Raw genomic sequence first — 16,847 nt, forward strand, 5'->3', positions numbered from 1 at the left:
TAGCTTTTAATTGCATTTCCCTACAGATCATTAACATGAGAAGAAATGGTGCCTGACATTAATGGAGGAAGTGAAGGTGTTACCTACTACTTGCCTATTGATTATTAATCAGCTGCAACACTGGCTCATAGCAATCCATTTTAAAGTGACATGAAATAATCAGGAAGTAATTTTAGGAAAAAATACACTGAGCAACAAAAACTCAAGTAGTTAGACAAGGAGTCAACTAGGTAGACAAAAACAAGATACAGAAACTCCTATATTAATCCAAAGTAAGCAAGCATTCAGGAGAATTAATAATAAACTGCTAAGGGCAGGGGACGTTATGCATGCAGTATAGGTCAGGGGTATAGCATGTGCTCAGCATGCATGAGACTCTGAGTTCAATCCCAGGCACCAAAAAAGAAAAAAAAGACTATTATATTCACTCACAGTTTAAGGAACTAAACTGAATACTGCTTTTAATAAGAGGATAAAAGATTTAAGAGGATTCAAATCTCTTTAGAAATAAAAATTACTTGATCAAGTACCTATAGAGTATATTTTTCCAAAGCAACAAATACTTGGTAAATCACAGAATCAACTAGAACTTTTAAAATGTGAGAAAGGAAATCCTTCTCAAAAAAATAGAAAATCCTTGCTTTTACTGCGACTCCAAGAATCACTTAATTGCCTGTCAATTCATTCCCTTGGAATTTCTCAATATGGTTCTTTCTATATCTACATGATCCCTCTACCTCGCCATATATATAAGTCAACTAAAAACGGCTTAAATGTAAGACTTGAAACTATGAAGCTACTAGAAGAAAACATAAGAGATATGCTCCAATGGAAATGGCCTGGACAAAAATTTTGTGGATAAGATCTCAAAAGCACAGGCAACAAAACTAAAAATAGACCAACAGGATTACATCAAACCTTCTGCACAACAGGGGCTGGAGACATAACTTAGTGGTAGAGCTCCTGCCTAGTATTCACAAGGCCCTGGATTCAATACCCAGCCCTGCAAAACAAATTAACTAATTCATTTAAAGTTTTTGCACAATGAAGAAAACAATCAACAGACAACCTACAGAATGAAAAATATATATATATTTACAAACCATATATCTGATAAGAGTTAAAATCTAGAACATACAAGAAACTCAAACTCTATAGCAAAAAAATTCCCAAAATAATCCAATTTAAATTTAAAAAGGGCAAAAACATCATCCTGTGCCTAATAAATATATAAAAATTACATATAAGTTTAAAACAAATTTTTACAAGTATAAATATATTTGCTTAAAGTCTGTGGTTTGTTGTTTTTGTTGTTGTTTTGAGATGGGAGTCTCACTATATTGCCAAGGCTGTCCTTGAACTCCTAGGCTCAAATGACCTCCTACTTCAGGCTCCTAAGTAACTGAAACAGTAAGTATGTGCCACCATACTTGGCAAAAGTCTAGTTTTTAACATGTTACCTCTACACTCTAATGAAGAATCTCATAAACAGAAAGTGAAGTTTGTAATGCTATGTGAGAAAAAGAGAAAGTTTCCCTTAAAGAAATTCAGCTATAATTTAAGGATCTGTACTATTTTCTAAAAACAGACAAAGCTTAGTGACATTAATGTGAAGGCATGTAAAAACTTAAGCTCAGTTGTAGACCCACCTCTTCTCCACTGACATACCGTGTGTGTCAGATTTTCATTATTGTGACAAGATGCCTGAGAAAACAACTTAAGAAGAGGAAATGTTTCAGAGATTTCAGTCCATGGTCACTTGGCCCATCATTTTGGGCCTGTACCAAGGCAGAACATCAAGGTGGGGAGCATATGTAGAACAAAGTTAATCACCTCATGGCAGCTAAGAAGAATATAGAGAGGAAAGAACCAGGATCCCAATACACTCTTCAAGAGCATGCATCCAATGACCTATTTTCTTGAATTAGAATCTACCTCCTAAGATTCCATCACTCCCCTATAGTGCTCCATCACTCCCCCATAGTGCCAAGAACTGGGGAGGAGAAAGAAGGGATAAGAAGAAATTAGTCAATGGGTATAAAATTAAACTTAAAATAGGAAGAATAAGTTTCGGTATTCTACTGCATAGTAGAACACATGAGCTTTTGGAGAACACTTAAGATCCAAAAGATAATATCATGCTCTTCCTATGTGGTTTCACATAATCTCATAGCTTCACATTCTCTTTCCCAGGAATCTAGGCTCCAAAATTCAGCTTCTTTCTTGCCTTTTCCATTTGGAAAACTAATAACACCTCCAGATTAACATGGTTAGAACAGATATCTTGATTTTATACATTTTCCTCACAAAAAAATAAATTGAGAGCACCTTCCACATATTGGTATCACCCTGTAATCAATTATTCAAGCCAAAAGTTTAGTCCCTATAACACAGTAATAAGGAACAGACTCTGAGACCCAGCTGCATAAATTCTGCATCTATTCATCACTATCTGTGCAAGGATATGGTAAACCTCAAAGAGAAGAGAGTAGCACTCACCATAGGGGCTACTATACACACTAAACATCTTAATTCATGTAAATCATTTAGAACAGCACTTGGCAAATATTAAGTTGTTATAGAGTTTAAAGCCACCATTATTCGGATTCTTCTTTTTTGTCTCACACCAATCCACCATGTCAACAACACTTCATAAACATAACTATAATCCATTGACTTCTCAGTGGTTATTAGCAGTCACTCATTCCAAGCCACCATCCAGATTACTTCCAACCCAGTCTTTCTGCTTCCATTCTTTCTTTAACCTCCAAAGTGGTTTTCAAGCACCAGCACAGTAATCTATTTAAAATAGAAATCAGATCCTATCACTCCCTTACTCAAAAGCATCTAATGACTTTCTACTACATTAAGCTAAAAAAAAACGAACTCTTTACCCTGGTTTATTGAAAGTCCTACAAAGTCTTATATCCAGCCACTGTAGTCTGACCTTGTATCCCTCCCCTCTAGGGCACCATGTTGCAGCAAACTGGCCTTCTTTCTTCTTTCAAAAAAAAAAAAATGCCAAGGGTCCCTCTTGGAACTTTTCCATCAATGATTTTTCCCTGCCTCGAATGCACTTTTCTCTATATCTATTCAGCTGACTCTTTCATGTCCTATATAATATTGTTATTATTTATTTCTTTGATAATTGTCTACTTTCAACTAGAAAATAAGCTTTACAATAGAAGAAACAGCATCTATCTTAAGTACTATATCCCTAGTACATGATATACAGTTGAACAAAATAAAAAGTCATTTAAAAACTAAATCACTAAATGAAAAAACTGGCTACATCTTCTAAAATTGTTACGTGAAGCAAAGAAATACATTTTTCTCTCATTGTTTCCCTACCTGGTTACCAATCTAGTGTGTCATAAATCCAAATTCAACCTTTTTGCCTGCTTTGAAACTGCACCTTTCAATATTTTCTCAGAGTTTGAGTACCTAAATCCTCTAATTATATGACTTACACAAACACAGTTGTCATCAAGAAGCCCTAAAAATTATAAACAGAAAATCTAAGATCCAGTCATGGCTCCAGCAATTACTAACCAACAGAAACTGGGACAAAAGACTTAGCCTCTTTGAGCTACATTATCCTTGCCTGTATAATGCAGACTACAATACCTGTCTATCACAGAAACTTGTAATGAGGATCAAATGACATAACACATCAACAATAAACTATGAACCCAGGAGGACTGTATTCTCATAGTGTCTATCATCAGTCCAATAGAATTTCACTGAGCACTAACCCCATGTGCCAGATGTTACAATAGAAAGAAAAACTGAATTAAGAGCTTGCATTTTAGTTGAGGAGAAAAACACATAATGAGAATGATCTCATCATAGTTTGGTAGCATTCAGAGCGCAAAGGAAACACACTTAGCATAGTCTTGGAGGGTGTCCAGAGGAAGCAGGGCCATAGTTGAATTATATGGGTCCATAGGGTAAGGAAAGAGTTCATGTCAAAGGAGAAGGTACTGGCAAAATTTTAGCAGTTCTAAAGCAATTTAAAAGCCAGATTAGTTATATTATAAAAAATCACATGATCCAGGTTAAGAACAAGTTTTCAGAAATCACCTGAGGTAAAACTCTTCAATCAATTTACAACTTCCCCCAAAACCATTTATTTCATCCTCTACCATGAATTAAAAATACCTTTTAAATCTACTTTAGGGCACCTTTTCTCATCCTACAAGACTATTTCCATTTATAAAGCTAAATTTTTTCAATTACATACTCCAAGGTCAAAACCTCCCTCACTGGAAAGGACAGTAATATAGAGACCACAGCAACAGGTTTAGATTTCTACTGAATCAACAGCTCTAAAAGGAACTCCTTTTCCTCTTTTATGTTCCCTTCCACAGCTGTCAGGACAGGTTCCCAAGCAATATATTCCATCCATTCTCCTGCACGATAAGGCAAAGGGTTCTCTGGACTTCCTGTTAATGAGGCCTGGCCCTGACACACAGGAGAAAGCCAAGCACTGCCTAAGACAGCAGGTCTCTGTCCCTCAATCAAGACAGGACACTGAGGCCAGAAGTCTGCACAACCCATCATTAATCAGGACAAATTCATTTAAAGTAAATCTGCATCCACTAAAACTATATAGTCATGTACTCTATGACCCATAGTTTCACTCCAAGGCATATAGCCAATAGAAACATGATTACCAAGAGATGTAATAGAATATTCAGAGCAGCAAAATTAGTAATAACCAAAAAGGAAAAAGAAAAGAAAATCCAAATGCCTGTGAACAATAAGATGAGCACATAAATTTTGACAAAATCAATCAGAACTAGACTAAATCAGAATCATGGCATCTGGCAGAATGCAATGAAAAGAACTCAGCTTCTCTTCTAGGATACTCTTAAAATGTAAAACTTGGATCTAAACACATGGAAACATCAGACAAACAAAAACTGAGAGATATTCTACAAAATAATAAGTTTTTTTAAACCTTCAAAAGCAACAAAGTCACTAGGCACGGTGGCCCACACCTGTAATCCCAATGGCTCAGGAGGTTGAGGCAGGAGGATCACAAATTCAAAGCCAGCCTCAGCAACTTAGTGAGGCCCAAAGCAACCTAGCAAAGACCCTGTCTCAAAATAGAAAAAATTAAAAGGACCGGAAATGTGGCTCAGTTATGTCTCTAGGTTCAATTCCTGGTACAAAAAAAAAAAAAATGCAACAAAGTCCATGAAAATCAAGAAGAACGTAGAAATTTGTTCCCACCTGAGGAGACTAGAGACATGATAACAAAACAACAAATGTTATTTAGGTTGGATCCTTTTAAAATAAAAGACATGATTGAGACAATTGGTATAACTTGAATAGGGCCTGAGGATTAGATGATATTGACATATTGATATGAATTTCCTCATTTTTACAGCTGAATTGGGATTATGGGGAGAAATGTACCATTTGTAGGAATCACACTAAAAAGTAACAGGGGTGACAAGGAATCAGAATGGGAACTTATCTCAAATGGTTCAGAGAAAAAGTTACTGGTTTTTACCTGAAACTTTTCTGTAAATAGATGATTATTTCAAATTTTTAAAAATTAAATTTAAGAAGTATGTTGGGCTCATACATTGCTGGTAGGACTGAAAATTGGTACAACCATTCTGGAAAGCAGAGATTCCAAGAAAACTTGGAATGGAACCACCATTTGACCCAGGCATCCAACGCCTAGGTTTATAGCCAAAAAACTTAAAAATCAGCATACTACAGGGACACAGCAGCTCAATTCACAATAGCTAAGCTATGGAACCAACCTAGGTGCCCTTCAACAGATGAATGGATACAGAAAATGTGGTATACGTACACAATGAAATATTACTCAGCCATAAAAAAAATAACTTTTTGCCCTTTGCCAGCAAATAGATGGATCTGGAGACTATCATGCTAAGTGAAATAAGCCAATCCCAAAGAACCAAAGGCCAAATATTCTCTCTAATATGAGAATGATAACACACAATAAGGGGGAGGGGTGGTGAGGGAATAATAGAAGTTCAAGGGATTAGACAAAGGGGAATAAAGGGTAATAAAAGAAAGGGAGAGAGGATGGGAATAGGAAAGATAATGGAATGAATCGGACATAACTTCCCTGTATTCATATATGAACACACCACCAGTGAAATTCCACATCATGTACAACCACAAGCATGGGATCTAATTAGAATGTTATACTCCGTGTATACATAATATGCCAAAATACACTGTATTGTCATGTATAACTAAAAAGAACAAATTTTTTAAATCTGGAAAAAAAATATGTTGAGGGCTGGAGTTGTGGCTTAGTGGTGGAGTGCTCGCCTAGCATATGTAAGGCCCTGGGTTTGATCCTCAGCACCACACAAAGATAAGTAAATAAAGGTATTGTGTCCATCTACAACTAAAACATAAATATATATATATATATATATATATATATATATATATATATATATATATATATAGAGAGAGAGAGAGAGAGAGAGAGAGAGAGAGAGAGAGAGAGAGAGGAGAAGAATGAGCAGCAGGGTGGGAAGAAGAAAGGAATTCAAAGTTTATAGGTTATATTTCTTATCCACAAATAACAAGTTTAAGCGTAACTTGTTGAAAAATGATTGCATTACAAACTTAGGATCTCATTGATTTTGTCTTTTGGTTTTTTTGTTTTGTTTTGATGATACCCATGATTAAACCCAGGGCACTGTGCATGTGTTAGGCAAGTGCTGTACCACTTAGCCGGGGCCCTAAATTTTGTCTTTTCTCTTAGTATACTTAGATCCCCTGACATCTACCCAAAAGAAAAAAAATTCTAAAATTTTGTGAAAACCTGCCACATATCCTTCTTTCTACACTGGATTATTAGAAAGATGAACTGGATAGCAAATATATGTGGAACATCTTCAATTATCTGAAAGAAAAATTTATAGCAAATGCAAAAAAAAGTTTAAGGACAAATTTATATAATAAACATATAAAATAAATAATTTAAATACATGTTAAATACATAAAATAAATATATAAAATAAAATGATTTATAAAATAATTTATAAAATTTATTAAAAATTTACTTAAACATGGAAATACACAGAATCAGAAGTGTTTGAAGCCCCCAAAGTAAAACAATTTTGGATTCATTTCCATAGTTATGATTAAATTAGGTATTACACAACTTGGCTTAAATGGAAATTACAAATTACTTTTTTTTTTTAATTTTTATTTTTAGTTGTAGATGAAATCAATATCTTTATTTTACTTATTTTTATGTGGTGCTGAGGATCGAACCCAGTGCCTCACACATGCTAGGCAAGCGCTCTACCACTGAACTACAGCCCCAGCCCCTACAAATTACATGTAATACACATGAAGTGTCTAATACATAGCATACAGCAGTTGTCTGCCTCCTCATTATCATTCTCCCCACTCCCCATTACTATCAATCAGTCTTCCACATCTGTTGGAAATATTGTGATTTCAGGAATATGTTGTCAGCTCCCATGATCCACCAACTAACAACTAATAGGGAAGACCCATGACCTTGGGCTAGGCAATCTCTTTGACCACAATAACTGATTAAGTGATGGAAATATGATAGTTGAATTGTGTCCTCCAAAATTACATATTAAAGCTATAGCCCCTAGTATTTCAGAATGTGACCTCATTTGGAAATAGTCATTGCAAATACACTTAATTAAAATGAGGTCACACTAGAGTAAGAGAGCCCCTAATCCAATATGACTGGTATCCTCATAATAAGTAGAAGTGTGTGCTCCACAGGGAGAATGCCACGTGAAGACTGGATCTATGTTGTCACAAGCCAAGAAATTACCAGAAGTTAGAAGAGACACCCAGAATAAACCCTTCTCTAGCACCCAGAGGGAGCACAGACATGCTAACATCTTGATTTTAAACTTCTACCTTCTAAAACCAAGAGACAATAAGTTTCTATTGTTCTAAGACACCAGTGTGTAATACTTTGCTATGGCAGTCTTAGGAAGCTAATACAGCATGTGACTTAAGCCATTACAAGCTCAGTAAATATTAAGACTAAGGGTAGAAATTCTGGGACGATTTTTTTGGAATGATATCCTTGATTTGGATATCATTCCAAAAAATCATCAAGGAACAAAGCACATGCATAGGAGAAAAGGCAACTGGAAAGAAATAGAACACCAATCAAGCTATGTACGAAACTTCCACTACTAAACCTGGACAGCTCAACTTCATGAGCTAGCAGATTTCATTTACTGGTTAAGGTAGCCCAGGCTGGTTTTCTATTACCTGCAACGGAGAGGGGGCGGGGATAATACTACCTAATGGGGACACTAAGCTAGTGTCAAGAGGTTTTCTGCTGCCAGAAACACAATTCCACTCAAATATGAGTTCCTGAATTAGTTCCTTAAAAAACTGAAACTTCATTATCCTATAATAAGAAATCTGAGTGGTTCCACAGCTGGTTAATTCAGCTACTCAATGGCACCAGTACGTAATCAGATTCTTCCCACCTTTCTTCTACAAGTCTGTCTTGCAAACTGGGCTGTCCTCAATCGTCATCTGCCTTATCTCAAGATGGCTACAGCTGTTATAAGTATCACATTCAGTTATAATACTATCCAGAAGGGGAAAAAGGACTATTTCATCACATGTGCCCATTTTGTTAGCAAGAAGATTTTCTTTCAGAAGCCCCAAACAACTTCTCATATTATTCGGCCAGAACTACACTGTGTCACATACATGAACCAAATATTGAGGGAGAAGTCACAATAATTGGCCTAAAGGTAACTCCAGAAGCTTTCTGAAATGCATGGTGATATCTATGATTGTCATGGAGACTAGGGGCCACTATTGGCATTTAGTAGATGACATTTAGCTACTGTCTTGAAAAGTATATGGGGCTGGGGAGGTGGCTCAAGCGGTAGCGCGCTCGCCTGGCATGCGTGCGGCCCAGGTTCGATCCTCAGCACCACATACAAACAAAGATGTTGTGTCCGCCGAGAACTAAAAAATAAATATTAAATTAAAATAAATAAATAAAATAATAATAATAATAAAAAAAAAATTCTCTCTCTCTCTCTCTCCCACTCTTTCTTTAAAAAAAAAAAAAAAGAAAAGTATATGGCTGATTTACCCAAAGAAGTGCTATCCAAAAGGTCAACAAAAAGAAAATAGGCAAAACCAAGAATAATAGACTAATATTCGTGTCCTCCACAGAGGATCTCAATGGTAAAAAAAACACTATTCTTGGGCTGGGGATGTGGCTCAAGTGGTAGCACGCTTCCCTGGCATGCGTGCGGCCCGGGTTCAATCCTCAGCACGCGTGCGGCCCGGGTTCAATCCTCAGCACCACATACAAACAAAGATGTTGTGTCTGCCGAAAACTAAAAAATAAATATTAAAAATTCTCTCTCTCTCTCTCTCTCTCTCTTTAAAAAAAGAAAAAAGACACTATTCTTATCTATAAATAGATTGTAAATAGTACTAATTACTATTTCAGACAAGAGAAAAAATTATATATAAGGAACAAGTTTAAGAATAAGATAAAAAAAATAACATAGAATTAGGGATCAAGAAGGAATATAAATAAACGCCTAATTAAGGGTGAGAGTGTAACTCAGTGGTAGAGATTGTTGGCATACATAACATCCTGGGTTCAATTCCCAACACCACAAATACAAACACACAAACATCAGAAACACACCACACACACCAGTTTAAAATCTACAAGGTATTTTCATAAATTATCTCATTTAATAAAAATAAAGTTAATATTTCAGTCTTCCCAAATGCTGATGTAACTGAATGACACATGTTTAGGCAACCCCAGAGACTCAATAATAAAAGTTATTTATACCAGAAAATGCTACAATTTTTAACTCAAAAGGATAATGTAGTATATGTTTACATAGTAATCAGCTTAAAAGACTCATCTTTATACTTGGAAGGATTCTTCCACATTAAGTACCAACAACAAACAACAGAAAAAAAAAAAGACTAGACCTACATTAAAAGACAACAACAATGCATAACGTGTACAATTTTAAGATGTCACCTCAAGCGTCCTGCTTTCAACACACTAATCCTATCATTTGTTCTATATAGATAGATACCTCTGATTGCATCCCATACCAGGCTGTTTTCGCAGCACTAGCACATAGCAGAATTTTTTAAATACATTACATAAAGATTTCCTTCTAGTCCTGGAGGTATAGCTCACTGGTAGAGTACTTGCCTAGAATGCATAAGGCACTGGGTTCAATCCCCAGCACTACAAATAAATAAACAAAAAAACTATCTTTTATATTGCCTCCACTGATACAAAATACTAATTTGGGACAGAAATCTAGGGGTTATATCCACCAAGAGCTATATATGAAATCCATCATCAAGGTAAAAAGCCATGACCTTGAAGAAATCCAGAGGCCATTCATGAAATTAATCAGCTCACCGCCAGTATTCATAGAAGAAAAAATAAGAAAACCAACTGTTGGTAGTAATAAGAAAAAACCTGAGAGTTCTGGAATGAACAGTACAACATCATAAGCAATCTAAACAGCATTATGAAAATTGAATTAACTTATCCCATAAAGAAGCACAAAACAAAACTACCAAGGGTATCATGATTTAAAATGTGAGCGCATCGAATTCAGAAATGAAGTGAAATACTTACTGCCAAAGCCTTGGACAGTTTGGCTCTAAATTCATTCAGGATGATTGCCACAATGTCCTTAAGTGGCACATAAGCAAAGCCATCTTCCAAGTAGACTTTCCTTCCTCGGAACAAATCTAGAGCATCAGCAAAAGGGATCTGAATTCAGGGTGACACAAGGAAAAACAGTCAGTGCATGTCACTACAAGTATTAGGTCTAAACAAAGAAATTCATTAGTCTCAAAAGAAACAACCAGAACAGAAAGATGAATTTATGTCCCTTAAAACCAAACAATTAGCATTAAAAGAAATAGCAGTGTAAAAATAAAATTGTTTCAGAGTAAATGCCTCAAAAAATAATATCAACAATAAGAGGTAAATAAGAATGCTTTCTTTTATTCATAACCTATCATTAAAAATTATAATGCCCAGGATTTCAAACTCCACACTTGAGGTCTCTCAGCATGTTACATTCACCTCACATGATATATCTCACATTTTATTCTGCACGCAAAAAAAAATCCTAAATTGTATACAACATATTCAGCACTGAAAATTACTTGTAAGCAAAGTAATTTAAAATTTCTTCAGCTATGTTTCCATTTTTTCTCTGGAGAAATACATTGGAAAAGCTAATTTTCACAATAAGAAATGGATATAATAAGCATTCAGTTTAGTTATTAAAATAAATATTTGTCATAACTACTTAAAAATAATACTCTACTTTCATTTTTTAGGTCCTATGAACTATACTGAAATTTTAATAAACAAGCAAAATATTGTATTAGCTAATTATGAAAATCATCCTCACTGTCCAACATCATTTTTCTTCTTTTTATAAAATCAGACCAAAAATTAGCTGAAAATTGATCCCCAAATATGTCTACTCACCCACGTTCTAGAAGAGTAAAATCTATATGCCTACAATTCTGTATATCTGATGACGCCTCACACTATAAACAGGTCACATGTTTTTTAACCAGATAGAAATTGGTACATGTATCAAAAGATATTATTACAAATGTTGTCCTCAAGGAGTTCATCACATAATTGAGGACAGCAAGAGACAGATACATAAAAAGCCAAACAGCTCTACATAGTGGCACCATGTATGACACTACATCAAACAAGTGGTTCAACTCAACAGGACACAGGAGAGGAACAGGTAAGAAGGTTTAGTGCAATAACACAGGCAAGAAAAGGACACAAAAGTTTGGAAACAAAAGTTCTAATCCAAGTCTAGAATCTTGTCTAGTCTCCTAATGATGAGATTTATTTGTTAATCTTATAAATGATTCTCAAATTCAGCATTTAGATCTGTGAAACTGGGAGAGAGGAGAAAGGGATGAGCTAAATGATACTTAGAGGTTCTTTAGCAATAACAATCCATGATTCAAGCTTATTAAGGTGGTCACAGTGGAAATAAAAATGTCCAAGCTAAAGTATAAGATGATATGAAGGCAGAGTAATGAGAAATATATGGTGTGGGAGGACTATTGATCCCCATACTCCCAGTGTGAAAGGCTGACTAAATGATGCCAACAGATGGAAACGGGGAGGCTGGAATAGAGAGCTAATGCAGAGGCAGGGTTTTAAACTACTAGCACTTTCAATGATAATCAGCACATTCTTTTCAAAGGGAATTGTGGGGTTGGAGTTATCAAATTTTAAACTGAATTTCAGCTCTCTCTTCTTTGCCTTCAGAACTATTCAACCCAAAAGCTATTTGGTGGGTTCAAACACACTGGGTATCTATGCTGAGAGGTTGGAAAAGTCAAGGGGACCTAGCACAGGAAGAAGAAATCTGAGTAGGTTAAGGAAGGAGACCAGGTAAGCTTACAGTGTCACAGTCCAAGTAGAATGCAGTAGAGACCACATAAGGAAGCATCGTGTCAAAGCCCAAACCAGTGAAGAGGGCTTCCATGCAAGGCAGCGATTTAAACAGTGTTGGAGCCAAATGGGAGATGAGGGTATCCTACAGAGGGAGGAGCTCTGTGGGTATAGGAGCCCAAGCAATGCAAGGAGTTCATTCCTTTAAAAGATTGGCTTGTTGTGGGTGTCTGAGCTCCATCAATTAAGAGGATATCTGTGAAAGACGACAGCCTAATGGTGAATGTTGACACAGCCTCATTAGTGCAGTGAAGACAAGATCTGTGCAGGAAAGGGAGTAGAGGTGGTGACAAGGGGCTACACAAAATGTACGAATTAAACATGCATAAAGCTCAAAGTAACATATTTAACAAATCCTAGAACATATTTTAAATATTTACATACTTTATAAACTGACTCCGTCTCCAACTGAACCCCACTTAAACTTGGTGAAGAGGCAATAATTTCCTCTTCTCGAAGACTCTTCTCTTCATCGCTTATCTAAAAGGAAACATATTTTATACCATTTTTAAAAAGTAAGCCTTTTTTCAGTTGCGACAAAATGTTCTCCTATTCTAGCGAAATCCTATACTTTTATAAAAAATGTAATATCCGAATATTTTAAATCATTTGTAATATGATTATAAAATCATCATTGAGAGAAAAGATGGCGGCGAATAGAGTGCATCACCCCCGTGTACCGCGTTACTGCGCAGGTGAATAACGAGTTAGAACGACCAAAAGCTATCTTGTTAGGAATTTCCAACAAAATTGGGGTGCAACGAAACCTAGAGGAAGGATTTCCATCACCGAGGACCGGTTACTGGGTCTCAATCACGAGTGAACTGTGCGGCCGGAGATTCAGGCTGATTGATCCGCAGCCCGCCCCGCGGCTACAGACGGCAGGGTGCCGAGAAGCGGCCAGCAACGCAGAGAGACGGCGCTGTGGATTCTGCGGAGTCCTGCCGGCTGTGCCCTCACTGAGCTCCGGGCTGAGTTCAGGGTTTGAGACGAGGAAGGAAGCGGTCCAGTTCTGTCCCCCACACCAGACAGCCCACCAAGGAAGCCAGCGGCCACCATCTTGGAGAGCTGACGTTACCATCGCCAGTTTCCGACAGATCGCAGCAATAGAACAGGTGTGTGTCATTCAGCCCATCTCCCATACAGCGGGGAATTCGCATAAAATCTCTCACGGGCTTTCCGGGGACGGGACTATCAGAGTGAGCGTGAATAGAGGCGTGGGGAAAGGTAAAGGCACCTGACCTCCAACTCCCCCTCCCATGAGCGGCGAAAACGAAACCTGTCTCGCCAGCTCTGGGGGAGTGGCAAGCAGAAGGAATCAAAACAATAAGGTGCCGGTTCCCAATAGCCACGCTACACATCCAGCAAACTGCAGGCCCAGAGTATAGTTTGAACTGCCGAGAGGCATCACACTGGGGAAGTCCTGGCTAGCAGGAGAAGCGAGGAGATTAGAGGCCAGGAATAAACCTAAGCTAACAGGTTTGGAGAGACACCAGGTGGGGGAGGAGGGAGCGGCCCCACACGGATTGTATCCTACAGCCAGAGGGCAAAATCTTGGCCTGGAAGGCACAGCACCACCTACTGGAAGTGAAGAAAATAGAAGCCTAACAGTGCCTTTTGTTTTTTTTTTTTCTTTTTTTCATTTTTTTAATTTTAAATTTTTTTAATTATTTTTTTTTCTTCAATTGTAATTTTTTTCAATTGTAATTTTTATTTTACTGCATTTTATTATTTTTTTATCATTTCTTTTCTATTCTTTTCACTTTCTTTCTTCTCTCCCTCTCTCGTTCTTGGTTTGCGTCCTTACCTTTTCCCCATCTTTCCTCGTAAGCATGACCACCCAGATTACGTATAACTTACTAAATGCAAATAGATGAATACTACGAATCGGTCCATAGTCCACCTAAGCCCTTAACTACCCCCAAGTACTCCTGTCTATTCTCTTGTTAATATCCACCTGCATTTGAGCAACCCCCCGAAGAAGCTAACATATACTAACCTCCATACCATCAAATCGCCCGACCTTAACATAAAATCCTACGTCCAAACATCAATTCTCTATATGCCATCAAAATCTGAAGGCCTTTAATGAAACTAATGAATTTACCTTAAATCACAATTAAATCCAACATCTCTAAACATTGTCTCCTAACACAAAGGAGAGATAGTGGAACTACAAAAACCAAAACAAATTTAAAGAAGAAAACAGAAACACAGCAGTCAAACAGAGTTGGAAAGTAACGTGAGCACCATGAAAAAACAAGGGAAAAAAGGATTACAAACAATGCAGGACAACTTAAATACACAGGAGAACCTAGAGGCATCAGAAAAATGGACAGAGAAAGAACTCAAGGCATACCTAACTCAGATGGAACGGAATCTTAGAGAAGACATTAGACAGCAAGTACAAACAATGAAAGTATACTTTGAAAACGAATTAAATAGGCAAATTCAAATGGCAAAGAACGAGCTATACCAGGAGATAGAGATTTAAAAAAAAAATCAGACAGTAATCCTACAAATGCAGGAAACCATAAACCAAATTAAAAACTCAAACGAGAATATTACAAATAGACTAGATCAAGTAGAAGTCAGAACATCAGATAATGAAGACAAAGTTTATCAACTTGAAAAGAATATAGTCAACACAGAAAGGATGCTTAAAATTCACGAGCAATTTATCCAAGAGATATGGGATGTCATAAAAAAACCAAACTTGAGAGTCATTGGGATAGAAGAAGGTATAGAGGTTCAAACTAAAGAATGAACAATCTGTTGAATGAAATAATCTTAGAAAATTTCCCAGATATGAAAGATGGAATGGAATGCCAAATCCTGGAAGCCTACAGGACCCCAAACATACAAAACCATAATAGACCAACTCCAAGACACATAATTATGAAGATATACAGCATACAGAACAAGGAGAGAATATTAAAAGCTACTAGAGAAAGGAGGCAGGTTACATTCAGGGGTAAACCAATTAGGTTAATGGCTGATTTTTCATCACATACGTTGAAAGCAAGAAGATCCTGGAACAACATATTTCAAACGCTGAAAAATAATGGATTCCAACCAAGAATACTGTATCCAGCAAAATTAAGCTTCAGATTTGACAATGAAATTAAAATATTTCATGATAAACAAAAGTTAAAAGAATTTGCAGCCAGAAAACCAGCACTGTAAGGCATTTTGAGCAAAACACTATAAGAAGAGGAATTGAAAAACAGCTCCCAAAACTAACAGTGGGAGGTATCTCAGTAAAAGGGGGAGAAAAATAACCAAAGAGGAAAAACTAGCCAAATAAAAATAAATAAACAAATAAGCATTACTGGAAGTACAAACCATATATCAATAGTAACCTTAAACGTTAATGGCTTAAATTCACCAATCAAGAGACATAGGCTAGTAACCTGGATTAAAAAAACAAATCCAACAATATGCTGCCTTCAGGAGACTCATCTGACAGGAAAAGACATACACAGGCTGAAGGTGAAAGGCTGGGAAAAATCATACCACTCACATGGTCCTCGGAAGCAAGCAGGAGTGGCCATACTCATATCGAATAAAATCAACTTCAAACCTAAGTTAATCAAAAGGGGTAAAGAAGGACACTATATACTGTTAAAAGGAACCATCCACCAACAAGACATAACAATTATAAATATGTATGCACCAAACAATGGTGCTGCAACGTTCATAAAACAAACTCTCCTCAAGTTCAAGAGTCAAATAGACCACAACACAATAATTATGGGTGACTTCAACACACCACTCTCTCCATTGGACAGATCCTCCAGACAAAAGCTGAATAAAGAAACTATAGAACTCAATAACACAATCAATAACCTAGACTTAACCGACATATATAGAATATATCAACCATCACCAAGTGGATACACGTTCTTCTCAGCAGCACATGGATCCTTCTCAAAGATAGACCATATATTATGCCATAGGGCAACTTTTAGTAAATATAAAGGTGTGGAGATAATACCATGCATCTTATCTGATCATAATGGATTGAAACTGGAAATCAATGATAAAAGAAGGAAAGAAAAATCCTGCATCACCTGGAAAATGAACAATATGTTACTAAATGATCAATGAGTTACAGAAGACATAGAGGAGGAAATCAAAAAATTCTTGGAGATAAATGAAAATACAGACACAACATATCGGAATCTATGGGACACAATGAAAGCAGTTTTAAGAGGGAAATTCATTTCCTAGAGTTCATTCCTGGAAAAAAGAAAAAACCAACAAATAAATGAACTAACACTTCATCTCAAAACCCTAGAAAAGGAAGAGCAAA

General features: G+C 36.6%; 1 protein-coding gene across 4 annotated transcripts in view; it reads right to left on the reverse strand.

Moving 5' to 3' along the window:
• Prim2 (DNA primase subunit 2) overlaps nt 1–16,847 on the reverse strand; it is a 279,302-nt gene that overhangs the window by 210,261 nt on the left and 52,194 nt on the right. For all 4 annotated transcript variants that reach the window (XM_027938281.2, XM_027938278.2, XM_027938279.2 and 1 more), the window contains 2 exons: nt 12,917–13,012; nt 10,664–10,801 (listed from right to left, as the gene is read on the reverse strand). In XM_027938281.2, the coding sequence (XP_027794082.1) occupies nt 10,664–10,801; nt 12,917–13,012 (234 nt within the window). The remainder of the gene's footprint in view (nt 1–10,663; nt 10,802–12,916; nt 13,013–16,847) is intronic.

Source organism: Marmota flaviventris, chromosome 6 (genome assembly GCF_047511675.1).
Source record: "Marmota flaviventris isolate mMarFla1 chromosome 6, mMarFla1.hap1, whole genome shotgun sequence".
Classification (NCBI taxonomy): Eukaryota; Metazoa; Chordata; class Mammalia; order Rodentia; family Sciuridae; genus Marmota; species Marmota flaviventris.